The 14,287-nt window shown below is 35.8% G+C and overlaps 1 protein-coding gene across 1 annotated transcript in view; it reads right to left on the reverse strand.

The window, feature by feature from the left end:
* Positions 1-12,482, reverse strand: part of LOC146858052 (uncharacterized) — a 34,266-nt gene extending 21,784 nt beyond the window's left edge. The window contains exons 1-2 of the mRNA XM_085647094.1: positions 11,416-12,482; positions 9,666-11,380 (exon numbers count right to left, since the gene is read on the reverse strand). Coding sequence (XP_085503220.1) covers positions 9,666-11,380; positions 11,416-11,476 — 1,776 coding nt within the window. The 5' untranslated portion in view covers positions 11,477-12,482. The remainder of the gene's footprint in view (positions 1-9,665; positions 11,381-11,415) is intronic.
* Positions 12,483-14,287: the final 1,805 nt, after the last annotated feature.

Genomic DNA, 14,287 nt, shown 5'->3' on the forward strand with positions numbered 1-14,287 from the left:
GATCCAGACAATGATAACCCAAACAAGCCCTGTAGATACCTGTCGATTCCAACTGGAAGACGGAACCGGAGCCTTTTATTTAGGTTCCGGGAAGGAAGTATTGTCAATTTACTAAGCTTCCCCCTTGGCTATAATAAAAATTTAGAAGAGCTGGATTGCCCTTGTCCAGAGGGGGGAAAACAAAGTTTGTTGCACTTCTTTTTCTTCTGCGGCTATTATAAGCTGTATACCCGTCAATATCTAATGCCGATTTTTCGTAAATATAACTTAAGGGACTTTAATCTGGCATTGAGATTCTTACAAATGTTGCCAACAGACGAGGTTATACACACGGTAAACTGCTTTATAAAAATCTGTATAAGATCTAGGGCAAGTATGGAACACACATAATGGCAACTGAATGTACATTGCACTTTATCATTTTTGATACGAATAGTATATAGAATTAATTATGTGTGTTTGGATCTGTATGATTATTATGGAAGTGGATAAGGTGGAATCTACAACCTTATATATCAATAGACCATGTTTATCCTTATTATGCACCTTGCACTTTACGCTATATATGCTGCTAAACCTAATTGGAAATCTGATTCTTGAATAAGACTACGTATATCCTTACTATGTACTATGCACTTTACGTTTTATGCTGCTCAAACCCAATTGAAAATCTTGTTTTTAAAATTTTTATATATGTTTTATGTGTTTTAACCTGTATGTACTTTTATGGATGTATTAATTCCGAATAAAGATCATTTGAATTGAATTGAATTGAAAAGAATTTGTGATAATGCTGGGTACCTCACAGATTTCTTTATTTTTTGCTATACCGTTACAAATGAAATCTACTGAGAAAATACAAGTGATTGTGATCTGTCAGACTGGATGCAATGAGACAGCAAGGAATAAACATTAAAAGGTGGTAGGGTACCCTGCAAGACACTGTACGTCTCAATAAGTGAATGAAGAAATATGATTACATCACCCCCATCCTAATGGAACTTCATTAACTCCCTTTGTTGGTCCACTACATCATCAAACCCATAGGGAATCATTATCAGGAGGTTCGACTGGGTGGATGTGGCTGGAGTTTTTTTGGCTGAATCCTTTTTCTAGGGATGAAAAGCTTCAAAATCAGGCCCACAGTTACCTTTCAACAAATGCTTCAGCTTTGGAGAAGAGTATGCTTTATGAATAAAATTCACCTTATTAATTTATGATGACAAGCTTGTTTGTTTACATTTTTTTTCTAGGCTTCAGAACTGAGATTAAAATAAAATCATTTTTTAAATTCCAATTCAATCTAGAACAACTTCTAATATCTGGGACTAGTTTCGTCATTCTTCCCCCCCAAAAACTCTTGCAATCTGTCAGGTTTGGGGCAGATGGCCAAAATTGTTGGGACGATAGATGAAAATCTCCATCACGCATAGTAAGCAAAGGGTTCTCAGTCCATATGACGGGGTAAGACAATAGGCATTGCCAAGTTAAGGAATTTTTAAGGACAGTGTTTCCCCGCCACCCCCTCGTCGGTGGTGGCAAGAAATATTGATGTACTGTTCGATACCCAGCCTGCATTTGGAGGAAAGGTGTCTGCTATGATGAAATCCTGTTTTTGGATCTTCCGCATGTTAAGGAAGCTTCTCTATTTCCTTCCTCATGATTACAAAATCACAGTGGTTAGATCACTGATTTTACCCATGTTGGACTATACTAATGTCCTATATCTTCCTGTATCTTGGTCTCCCAGAATATCTGATCAGGCGCTTACAGGCAATGCAGAATATGACAGTCCTTTTATTAAACCGAATTCCGAAATGCATGTCGGTCTCAGTATATCAAGCTAAGCTGCACTAGCTGCCAGTTAGTCAGCAAAGTAGGCATAAAGATATGACCCTAACGCATCAAGCCCTTCACAATATGGGGCCCAGGTATATAAAGGATCGCATTACGGTTTACTGCCTAGGGAGACTGCTGCAATCAAGCTCAGCTGGTTTTATTGTATCCCTGTGCTTTATGAAACAGTGGAGGCGAGGTGCTTCTTTCACGGTTGTAGCAGCGAATCTGTGGAATAAAGTCCCAGATTACCTCAGACGGATACCAGAAGAAACAAAATTTAAAAGGGAACTGAAGGCATTTTTGTTTAGAGGTTAGTAGGGAATATTGGCTTCTATCCCCGGCTCTCTCCCCTTTGGGCACACCTAATAGCGCTGGGACACTCTTTGTGAGTAGCGGTACATTTTAGAAATGTGTCATTAAATTCAATAAAATTTCCTTTTTAAGTTTGGTTTAAGACAGTTTTAGATCTGGGCCACAAATCTTGACATTAAGCAAAAAAATACATATATATATATATATATATATATATATATATATATATTCAGTGAAAAAACCATAGGTTTCACACACGTTATAGTTAGGAATTAGCATTTAAAAAACCTTAGAAATTCAGTGAAAAAACCATAGGTTTCACACATGTTATAGTTAGCTGGACATTTTACTCGTAAAAAACCAATGAAATTCCCCCGTTATAGTTAGTTCAGCTAACTATAACTCGCGCGCCCGCAATGCACTGCTGATGACGTCACATATTACATCACTCATGACATGGTCAGTGACATCACTCATGACATCACTGATGACATCTCAAATGACATCACTGATGACCTCACTGATGACATCATCCAGTGAATGTGTGTTTTTCTGAAAATTAAATATGTTTTATATATGTATATCTCAAGGTCGATGGAAGAATAAATGGGTATATTACTGTCTAAATGGATGATTTCTTTTTGAAAAATTGATTGTGTAACTGACTGATTAAGTGTATCATAGTGAATACATGGCTTAGTGAGTAATGTTTAAATATATAAATATCTGTATCATTTTTTCACTTTGTGTATAAGTGGCTGCATGGGTTGGTGAGTAGCTACATGGGTGTCTATATAGGTTATTAGTTGGTTTTTTGAGTATCAGTATGAGTGTCTGCATGGTTTGGTGGGGGGTATTACGTAGTGCATAGGTGCATGAATGAGTGACTCACTGTTTGTATGTGTTGAACAGAGCATGTGTGCAGGACTGCATGGGTGGATGTGTGTGTGTATGGGTGTGTTAGTGAGTGAATGACTGTCTCAATAGTGTCTTTATGAGTAACTACATATGTTTAAAACTAGTATATGTGACTATTGGTTTATATATGTGAGTATATGTGAGAGTGAGAGATTGAAAGAGTTCCTGTATGAATAAGTATGTATTTCTATAAGTGATTGTTTAAAAGACTAAGTATGTGTAAGTTTCCGTAGAAGTAAGTGTGGTGGTGTGTGTATAACTGTATATGCAAGTAAATGTATGTTTGATTCTTTATTAGCATGAGTGACTATGTGTGTGAGTAGCTCTATGGATGAGTGGCATTGTGTAACAGGATGTATAGGTGTATGAGTACATATGATAAGTGAGTACATGTATGAGTGACTGTATTGGACTGTTGGTGAATGAGTGGATGTGTATGTGGATCTTAGAATTACTGAAGAGGTTGTTGTAACTGTTATTGGTATGTCCATTCTTTTGTAAATTTTAGTCTCTATTTTTGAATGTGTGTATCAAAGGTTTTATTAGGGGAAGAGGAGGTCTGCCACTCTATCACAAGGATGATGTCATCAGTGAGGTCATCAGTGATGTCATTTGAGATGTCATCAGTGATGTCATGAGTGATGTCACTGAACATGTCATGAGTGATGTAATATGTGACGTCATCAGCAGTGCATTGCGGGCGCGCGAGTTATAGTTAGCTGAACTAACTATAACGGGGGAATTTCATTGGTTTTTTACGAGTAAAATGTCCAGCTAACTATAACATGTGTGAAACCTATGGTTTTTTCACTGAATTTCTAAGGTTTTTTAAATGCTAATTCCTAACTATAACGTGTGTGAAACCTATGGTTTTTTCACTGAATTTCTAAGGTTTTTTTAAATGCTAATTCCTAACTATAACGTGTGTGAAACCCATGGTTTTTTCAGTGAATTTGCAAGGTTTTTTAAATGCTAATTGTTTTTTTTTTCTTCTATTTTTTTAACATATTTTTATTTTAATTTTCTTACCTTTTATAAAGACTATGGTTAAATTTTTTAAATTCTTTAATATGTTTTTTTTTAATATATTTTTTAAAATAAACATGTAAAATTTATTTGCAGTACATTTTTATTTTTTTTTTAATTATTTTTTTAGTACGCGTACCGTAAGTTTACGGTAAGCGTACAGTTTGCGCAACACCCGTAATTTTTCTACGCTGCTTGCGTATAGTTATGCAATTTGCGTAGCCGCGCGTACTCCGCGTGGGATGCGTGCGCGCGTACGCTACACGCGCACGTTACGCGGAAGTGTCGGGTAGTGACTGTTATGCGCATGCGCGCAAGCGCGTGTCTTTTTTACGCGCATGCGCACTTTTGCCGTAAGCGTACCGTAAGCGTACGGTAGGTCATGTGATCATGAAACACAACTTTTGATTGGTTGAAACTACTTTCAGTTCTAGAACTCTCCTACACCACACCCATTCCTCTCATTTATGCTTGTGATCCCTTAGGAGAAGGAGCTGGATTGTCTTTGTGATACGATGGCAGAACAGCAGAGCTCTTCTGAGAGTGAGGCTAGCACTAGCAGCACTGTTTTGAGGCAGAGAGCGAGGAAACAAAAGCCCTCTTATGTATGGGATTATTTTACTTTTCCTGAAGGCCAGCAAAAGGTGAATGCACCCTTAGTAACTTGCAAGCTGTGTCAGCGTGTACTTTCAAGAGGTAATCCTCACAGGAAGTATTCCTTTGGGAATCATACCATGAAGAGACACCTCAAGGATGTACACAGAAGGACACATGGTCATCTTTTTGGAGGTAACTCTTCAGAAAGACAAGCAAGTACATCCACAGCAGCTCAGCCTGGACCATCATCTGCAGAGCTGACTCCTTCTTCTGCAGGTCAGGTGAGCCCTTCATCTGTGGGGGGAGCATCTCCTTTTGCTGGCCCTCTGGAAATGAACCCTCGATTTCGGAGGGTTGATATTCGATGCGCCTTTTGTCAAGATCTAATTTGCCATAGGGAGACCAGTGTTTCCCTAGTGAACAACAAAATAGATCAGCACACTTGTCGCTTTGAATAATTTTCCCATTCTTTCTTTCCTCTGTCCCTGCATGAACACAACGGTTCTTTTAAGAGCCAACCTTATCTTTCATCTTTTTTTTACATATGTTTTTAAAAACTTTTTTTATTTTTTTTTTACCGTACGCGTACGGTGCGCGTACTTTTTTTTTTTTTTTTTTTAAAAAACACTAAAAATCAATTATCACATTACAAGGTCCTTGAGAGACTACAATTATTATTATTGACTTACCATACCCACTCAAAAAAATATTTATTCATTTGTTTTTTAAAAAAATAGCTTTAAAAATGGTTCTAGTTTTCGAAATTTTTCTATATCAATCTGAAAAAAAAGAAAAAAGTATTAATATTTTTAAAACATTTTATAATACAGTACACATATTTACATATTTTTCAAAAAATATTTTTGCCTTATTTTTTCTGTTTTCAGAATATATTGCATTTCACTATAAATTGTGAAAGCAATTGCATTCATCATTTTACAGCGGGCAAAAAAAAATAACAATCACAAAGATTGTATTAAAAAAGCCCAGAATCTCTTTTTACTTAAACTTAACATTATAGAAATGCATAATATTCTAAAAAAATATCATCTAATACCAATACTTATTTCTTTAAAATACCGTCTGATATGTTTGTTTCAGAAGTATAATCACAATATTATATCTCAAATAACTCCACAATACATCTGATTCCATTTCCTTTAGGCCAAATAGTAATTTTAAAATTTTTTTGGGAATAAATTTCCAACGGTAATCCAATAAAATTCTAAAGTTTAATTTGTCCAGATCTCACCGATTCTCTGTAACATTTTGGTTCACGAAAAGTTTTTGAATAATTTATTAAGTCCACAATAGAATTGGTTACTTTTCCACATGGCCAAATAGTAATTTTTTAAATCATTTTTGAGAAAATTTCCAATGGCAGTCCAATAACATTCCAAAATTTTAATTGTGCAGATGTTACCGATTATCTCTAAATTATTGGTTTTTGAAAGTTTCATTAAAAATTAAAAAAGTCCACATTACAATTGGTTATCTTTCCATTAGGCCAAATGATAATTTAAAAAATCTTTTTTTTACAAAATTGCAATGGTAATCCAGTAAAATGGTAAAATTATTTTGTCCAGATCTTGCCAAATCTCTCTAAAATTTAGGTTTCAGGAAGATTAGATAGGAATTTGCTAAATCAAAAGGCAAACGTTGTTTGAAAATCAATTGGGAATCATTACACAGTGTCCAGCCTTTTTCACATTTAAGATAAACTGTGTAATGTCCAGAAGTAACAGTAGGTCCATCATGGAAAATTATTGCAACAGTTACAAAAGTTTTTCCTGAAATTGATAATTGCTGTCCTGTAAACTTCTTTATTAAAGTATCCAATTTTGAACCATCAGCTCTACATCGTTGCATCATTAAAATTACATACTGTCCGTATTCCTTTAAAATTAATGTTGAAAACATGTCAGATTTACACTCACCACATTTCATGCTATGATTAGCATCTTTAACTAATTTTGAAAAAGTGACTGTTTTACTCTCTGGCAATGTCAAATAAATAAACCTTTCATTATCAACATTAGAGCCACATATATTATAACAATTTTCACAACTATGTTCCCATTTATAAGAGAGACCAAAAAAAATTTCAATGGGAACTCCTTCTTCTTCCACTACCTGAAGAAAATACATCAAAAATTCGTGTGCATCTTGCTGTTCATTTTGAGAAAACTGTGTTCGTCCTGAACATATATCTAAAAGTTTTCTAATTTCAGTAGCACTTTCTATTTGAGTTTTATCTTTACTCAGCTTTTGAAAAAGGAGACTCAGCTCTGAACAGAATCTTTTTCCCTGATTTACTATTATCTGCTCTTGCAAACTTTCCAGATAAAATGCAACATTCAGCACTACATTTGCGTAGCAGTTGACACCAGAGCTATTTTCAAAATGACATCCTACAACCTGTTCTTCATTTTCCTTTTTCTTTTTGCTTGCAATTACATCACTCCTCTTTTTTTTCCTCTTCTCTACATCTTCATTACAGATATTCTCATTTTTTCTTTTACGAGAAACTACACGTTTCTCCAACACAGGATACTGACCTAAATGAGGAGCATAGCTTCTTCTTAATCTATTATACTCCTTTACTCAGCACTAACTTTTGAATCATCAAAGTCTATCATGAATAAACCTGATAATGTTTTCACTCGTGACAAAGCAACATAAGCCATACCTTCTTTGAACACAGTTGAACCAATGTTCACAAAAGCACAATCTACAGTCAATCCTTGAGACTTGTGAATAGTTACAGCATATGCTAGAGAAAACGGAAACTGCTTCCTACGTACATATAAGTCTTTCACAAGCATGAAACGAACTGTACAACGACAAATATCTTTAACTTCTTCTATCTGATCAAATTTTATTTTTAAACATTCAATTCCTTCTTTTTTCTGATAATTAATAAAACCCACAACTCTTCCCATAGCTCCATTAACTAAACCTTTTTCAACATCCAAATTTCTTCTTAAAAATACTCTACAGTTCATGCAAACATATAGATTTTTTTCTAATCCAGCTGTTTTGGAGATGTTCTTCTCTAGTGAGTCCAATTTATTTTTCAGTTTGCCTGTTACTGTGACAGTAATTCTTCCATCCTCAATTTTGTCCACTGCTTCCAATTTCCTGATCTCTTCCTTTTCCAATTTCAAAAGCTCCTCATTAAATATTGAGCATTCACGTAGAGTTGGCATTAAGCAGATGACACTTTTGTTTTCTGCAATATTCTTGTATATTTTCTCTGCAACTATTTCTTCCTTTGGAAATAAATTATGTAGCAGCCGACTCTGTAATGCTTTTTTGCCAACTTCTGTGAGTAGTCCAATTCTGATATCTTTCAGAATACTTCCATATTCTTCATCGCTTGCTTGCCTCATATTAGTAGTAAGTTCCTTGTACCCAAAGAAGGACCAAATATTTGTATTTCCGATGCTTCCCAATGAATTCTTCGTGTCTTCATGTGTGACAGTATTAAATACTGGTTGTCCTTTAACTGGAGTAAGCTGCAGAAGATCTCCAAAAACTATGACGTGTTTTCCACCAAATAACATGTCATAGTCTGTCTTCAAAATTTGCTGCATTCTGAAATGCACAAAGGCAAGCATTAAGTTTGATACCATGCTCACCTCATCAATAATGAGAACTTGCATCTTCTTCAATACTCTTGAAACTTCCAAGGATGCTTCTCCAGTTAGCTTGTTGTATTGTATTTTGTTCTCATGCTCCACTGGTAACATTAGCAAACGATGTAAAGTGATTCCTTTTATGTTATATGCTGCTAACCCAGTTGGAGCAGTAACCACACAAGACAAAGTAGAATCCGTTTTTTGCTGTAGGTAGCTTCTGATGACTTTTATTAGGAAACTTTTTCCAGTTCCAGCTTGTCCGCTTACATACATCCTGATTGGATGAAATGATGTGCATGAGCACTCTTTTTTTTCATGTAGAAATCCGTGATCAATTTTGTTTTTGATCTCTTCATAAATTTGTTGCTGCTCTTGATTCAGTTGTCTTTCCAAATTTTCTAAGTCTATAAATTCTTCTTGAGCTTGATTCATAGCCGTTTCCACTTCATTCATGGCTATTGATGCTTCATTTTCAACGATTGGTTGTCCTAGGGGATCTTGACTGAGTGTTCCTGAACTTTTGCTGTCCTGAGAACTGTCTCTAGCTATTTCTGCTGCAATTGTAGTTTCCTGTTCAATTTCTTCATTTAACATTTGCAGATAAGTTGAGAATGTACTGCATTGTATGCTGTCTTTGCAAGCATTAAAAGAATCTTCATAGCTTTGAAATTCTCCCAGTAGTTCATCCTCTGTACGCCATGGTTTAAACAACTGTAAAAGAGCCAAGTAGTAAAATTCCTTCTTGTCAGTAGTGTCACAACTCAGCTTCCGGTGATTTATCAAACTTCCTTTTGTTTGCTTCACCAAACATCCTTCTTCACCAACGACTTTATATTTTCCATTGTTGATGTCTTCTGCGGCTTTCCGTGAATAAATGTAGTTCTGCAGCACTTCATAGAGACACATGTTCTCCAGATGATGACTTCTCTTGGGATAATAAGTGTCCAACATGTTTGATTTCAAAATATCTGTACTTTCTGGGTCATTCTCGGCCAAATATTCAATTTCTCCTACAGATTTCAGTACCCGATTTCTCATTGCTGCAAGGCCTAAACTTGCCCAAATTATTCTTCTTGACTTCGAGTAGAGACTTGCAGAAGATAACCTATCTGAACATTCGTAGGATCCAATTTCTCGATGCGATAACATCTTCAAACTGAAACTGTACAGCTTCTTACTGACAGTCTTCTCGTGAGAAATCTCTTCCCACATTTCCTTCAATTCTGTTTTTTCTGATTTCGTAATGTAAGACGTTACATATCGAGCAACAGCAATGGAATTGTCAGCTACATACTGTATATCCATGTTAGCGTTCCACATGGATAAAATGACTGGGTTGTAGTCATTTATATTTTCTGATTCTTCTTTTCTTTTAAGGTTGTAGGTATTCTTAGGTGATTTTCTTGTGATAGTATGTCTCACAGCTGACATAAAACTGTTAACTCTTCCATTTGAAAGAACAGGTCTAGGAAATCCAAATCGACATTTAGTGTAGTATTTTTCTTTGCTCTTGTATTTCCGTCGACAGTATTTTCCACACCGATGACTTTGGAAACGTAAAACTTGCTCCTTTAACTTTTTCTCTTCTGTGCTTTTTGGTATAGCACATGTTGCATATTCTTCAATGTAAGATAACACTGCTTCATCAGTATCTGTTCCAAACTTTGGGGCATCCTTGATCCACAACAGCATATGAATATGAGGAGCACCTCTTGCCTGGTACTCTTTTCTCCAAAAGAAATCCACTACTTCTCCAAGAGGTGGATTTTTTTTATTGCAGATGAAGGACATCATAGCCTCAAATCTATGATTGAAATATCTGCAAACATTAACCGGATCCAATGAGCACAGTTCTCCTGCTGTCTTGTATTCGATGTTTTTAATGTTTGAATTTGCCTCTCGTAGAAAATCCAGTAAATCATCCCAAGCGTACTCGGCACAGCTTAGGGTAAGGAACCATGTTGGAGTTCCTAAATTCCGTAACATGCATTTTAATTCACCATGGCGTCGGTACCAATATTCATTTGTCCCACGCTGACAAGCCATCAGATTGATCAGTTGTGTTTCCAAATGATCATCTCGGTGCTGCACTTTCTCCATAAAATCCTTAGCAGACACATTTTGTAAATGTACTCCACTTTTTAAAATGTGATTTACTGCATAAGACAGTGCAGACAAGTCGCTTTCAAATAAAAGATGGAACAAATAAGGAATACTTTGTCGAAATCTGGGATCTTCAGCATATAGTCTTGTAGTCCGATACTCAGAAGCTGGAATCTGTTCTGGACGTTCATCGTATCGTCCTCCTTTTCCTTTAGGAAACAGCTGGGGAAAACATCGAGCTTCCAAGCTCTCCTCCCATACACTCACGGGAGTCCCTTTTGCTTTCTTCATCTGAAAGAGATCAATATTGTCTCCCATAACTTCTTTTGAATGAAGAGGATGTATGCTAAAATGTTCATAAATTTCTTCTTCCTTTGACTTGTCCACTTTTTCAATTTGTCCAGTTGGTGTTTCTGTGTCTTCTTGTAAATCTTCTTCTTCTTCTATATAAATTGATTCATACCATTTGTTATTCCTTTTCAAATACAAATTTGCTCTTTGTACTTTCCGTACATCTACCAGCTCCTGCCAAATCTTCTTATTCTTTGTAGGTACACCATTAACCAGAATAACTAATGGTTCAGTTTCCAAAGTATCCGCATCAATAGTTTCCATATTTTTTTTCAAATCCAAGGGCAAATACACCACTCTACCTTTTAAACCTCTCAGTAAATCAGAAGGAGGTAATTTACCAGTTTTGGGCTCTATACGTACTATGGTCTGGAACGGATGAACACATTGAATGAGTATAGACTCATAAGTATTTAATTCAGAAAGTTCAGCAGGAATAGCATCCAATTCTAAATTATTATGTACAGCTCTGGTCGGCATTCTATTTTCCTCTAACTTGTTGTAACAGTATTTACAAATACGCTGAACTTCACCCAATTCAAAACAATTTTCAAGAAATATATATGTGGCAAAATCCTTCCACTTATAATTATCTTCATTTTCACTCTTTCTGTACAGATCAACATACCTGGTTTGTTTTCTATAATGAGTTCTGCGGCAACAAATACAAGTAATATTTGGTCTTTCATTAGAGATTTTTTCAAATTTTGTTATGTGATCATTAAATGTCTTACTTACAAATGGTTGTACATTCTCTTCCACTTCTTCCTCATTTAGTGTGTCCTTCTCTGCACTGTTTTGTTCAGGACCAAAGTAACAAAACTGAATTTCATCAACAACCTTCTCTACATCTGATACCGTTCCTCGGAACAGAGCCCTATTCAATTCATTTAACTTTATTGCTGGACTTTTAGCAAAATACAACCGTCTCACAAACGTTCTCATTTCAGTATGATGAACAGCCAGCATCCTAAAATGATGGAAAACACTATTGCACACTTTTCTAGATAGACAAGCCAGAGAATGACCCTGCAAACCAGTATTCTCTCTCACTCTGCATGGATCCAGACTTTGAAGCACCTTAATCTTCTGTTTTATACTTTTTTTACTATATTCTCTTAGAAACTCTCGAAATTTGTCAATAGATTCCTGACGCACAGTGCAAATACTACTACAATTCCAAGTGTACACTGGGGCTTTAGGACGTCTCCCCATTGCCTCATCTGCCATCACTTGTACCTCATCTCTTGGAACCATTATCTCCTTCTCCATTATGCAACCATTTTTTACTTCGTATGAACGACCTCTGGTGTCAACTGCATGCAGCAAACTATTACTTTGAAAATAGCTTTCTTCATTAAAAAAAGGTTCACTACTTGAACTATGCATCCACTTGCCTAAAAACACTTTACAAAAGTTTGTTCTGTTCACTACTCTTTTCCTTTTGCTATGTGATTTCAGTACATTAACCATTTTGTCTAATGTACGCATCCTATTCAAAATTAATATGAATAGTTTCCTTTTTAATTCTAATGCCTTTGCTGCAATGGCTTCTATTTCTTTTTTTCTTTTATAAAACTTTGTCTTTTTCTTATATTTCTTCACATCCTTCATCAAATTAGACATAACTCTTCTCTGAAACATTTTTCTACGTATCTCTTTAAACGCTGTTTTTCTATTTATATAAATCTTTTCAGTTGCTGAAGGTATATTTGCATTAACTAAATTGTCAATTTTTTCCTCTCCTTTTTTTTTAAAAACATCCTTTCGAGTACAGACATTTTGTACATTTTTCATTCTTTTGAATATATTTTTAAGAAATTGTTTTTTGTGCTTACCAGAAGATTTTTTCTTTTTCCCAACATCAGCATCTTCTACTAACTTTGGTCCTCTAGTTGTCTTCAAATATAGGTTTTTTTTTAGCGTTTTTTGAACTCTGGATTTTGTAGGCATCTTAAATTTTGTTCACTGCTCTTCAGCAATACCTGAAAAAAACTAAAAAAAAAATTCCTTTATTTTATTTAAATATATTACTACATTTCTTTTCACAATAGTCACAAAACGAAATTTCTTTGCCAATTTGAATGCACACTTACTGCTCTTTTTTTTTGGCAAGTGAAAATCACTTTTACAGACTGACACATTATGAAACCACTTTTCAGATTTTTTTAAAAAGCCCATGTCCAGACTGCTACACTCCAGCAAGGGCAACCAGCCTTAGTGATGCTGAATGTATTTGCATTACAGACTGAAACCTCAAAACCCCACTCGCTTCTAAATACTGTGCATGATTATACATGGAAAGGAGCTGGGTGTGTGCTAAGAGTCTGCTTCTGCACCAAAGAAATCGCTCCCCCTTTTTTCCTACTAATGCAACTGTGAAATCACAAGAGCAAAACGCAATAAATCTCTGCCTGTAATTCCTATTTGCACACAGAGTCATGTTTTCACATTAGTCCCAAAACGAAATTTCTTTGCCAATTTGAATGCACACTTACTACTCTTTTTTTTTGGCAAGTGAAAATCACTTTTACAGACTGACACATTATGAAACCACTTTTCAGTTTTTTTAAAAAGCCCATGACCAGACTGCTTTTTCAGACCACCACCATGTGTATCCTCAGTGACTGCCTACACTCCTTCAAGGGCAACCAGCCTTAGTGATGCTGAATGTATTTGCATTACAGACTGAAACCTGAAAACCCCACTCGCTTGTAAATACTGTGCATGATTATACATGGCAAGCAGCTGGGTGTGTTTGCTAAGAGTCTGCTTCTTCCCCCAAAAAATCGCTCCCCCTTTTTCCTACTAATGCAACTGTGAAATCACCAGAGCAAAACGCAATAAATCTCTGCCTGTAATTCCTATTTCCACACAGAGTCATGTTTTCACATTAGTCCCAAAACGAAATTTCTTTGCCAATTTGAATGCACACTTACTGCTCTTTTTTTTTGGCAAGTGAAAATCACTTTTACAGACTGACACATTATGAAACCACTTTTCAGTTTTTTTAAAAAGCCCATGTCCAGACTGCTTTTTCAGACCACCACCATGTGTAACCTGGGTGGCTGCCTACATTCCAGCAAGGGCAACCAGCCTTAGTGATGCTGAATGTATTTGCATTACAGACTGAAACCTGAAAACCCCACTCGCTTGTAAATACTGTGCATGATTATACATGGCAAGCAGCAGGGTGTGTTTGCTAAGAGTCTGCTTCTTCCCCCAAAAACTCGCTCCCCCTTTTTCCTACTAATGCAACTGTGAAATCACCAGAGCAAAACGCATTAAATCTCTGCCTGTAATTCCTATTTCCACACAGAGTCATGTTTTCACATTAGTCCCAAAACGAAATTTCTTTGCCAATTTGAATGCACACTTACTGCTCTTTTTTTTTGGCAAGTTAAAATCACTTTTACAGACTGACACATTATGAAACCACTTTTCAGTTTTTTTAAAAAGCCCATGTCCAAACTGCTTTTTCAGACCACCACCATGTGTAA

This window comes from Triturus cristatus, chromosome 3_2 (assembly GCF_964204655.1).
Source record: "Triturus cristatus chromosome 3_2, aTriCri1.1, whole genome shotgun sequence".
Classification (NCBI taxonomy): Eukaryota; Metazoa; Chordata; class Amphibia; order Caudata; family Salamandridae; genus Triturus; species Triturus cristatus.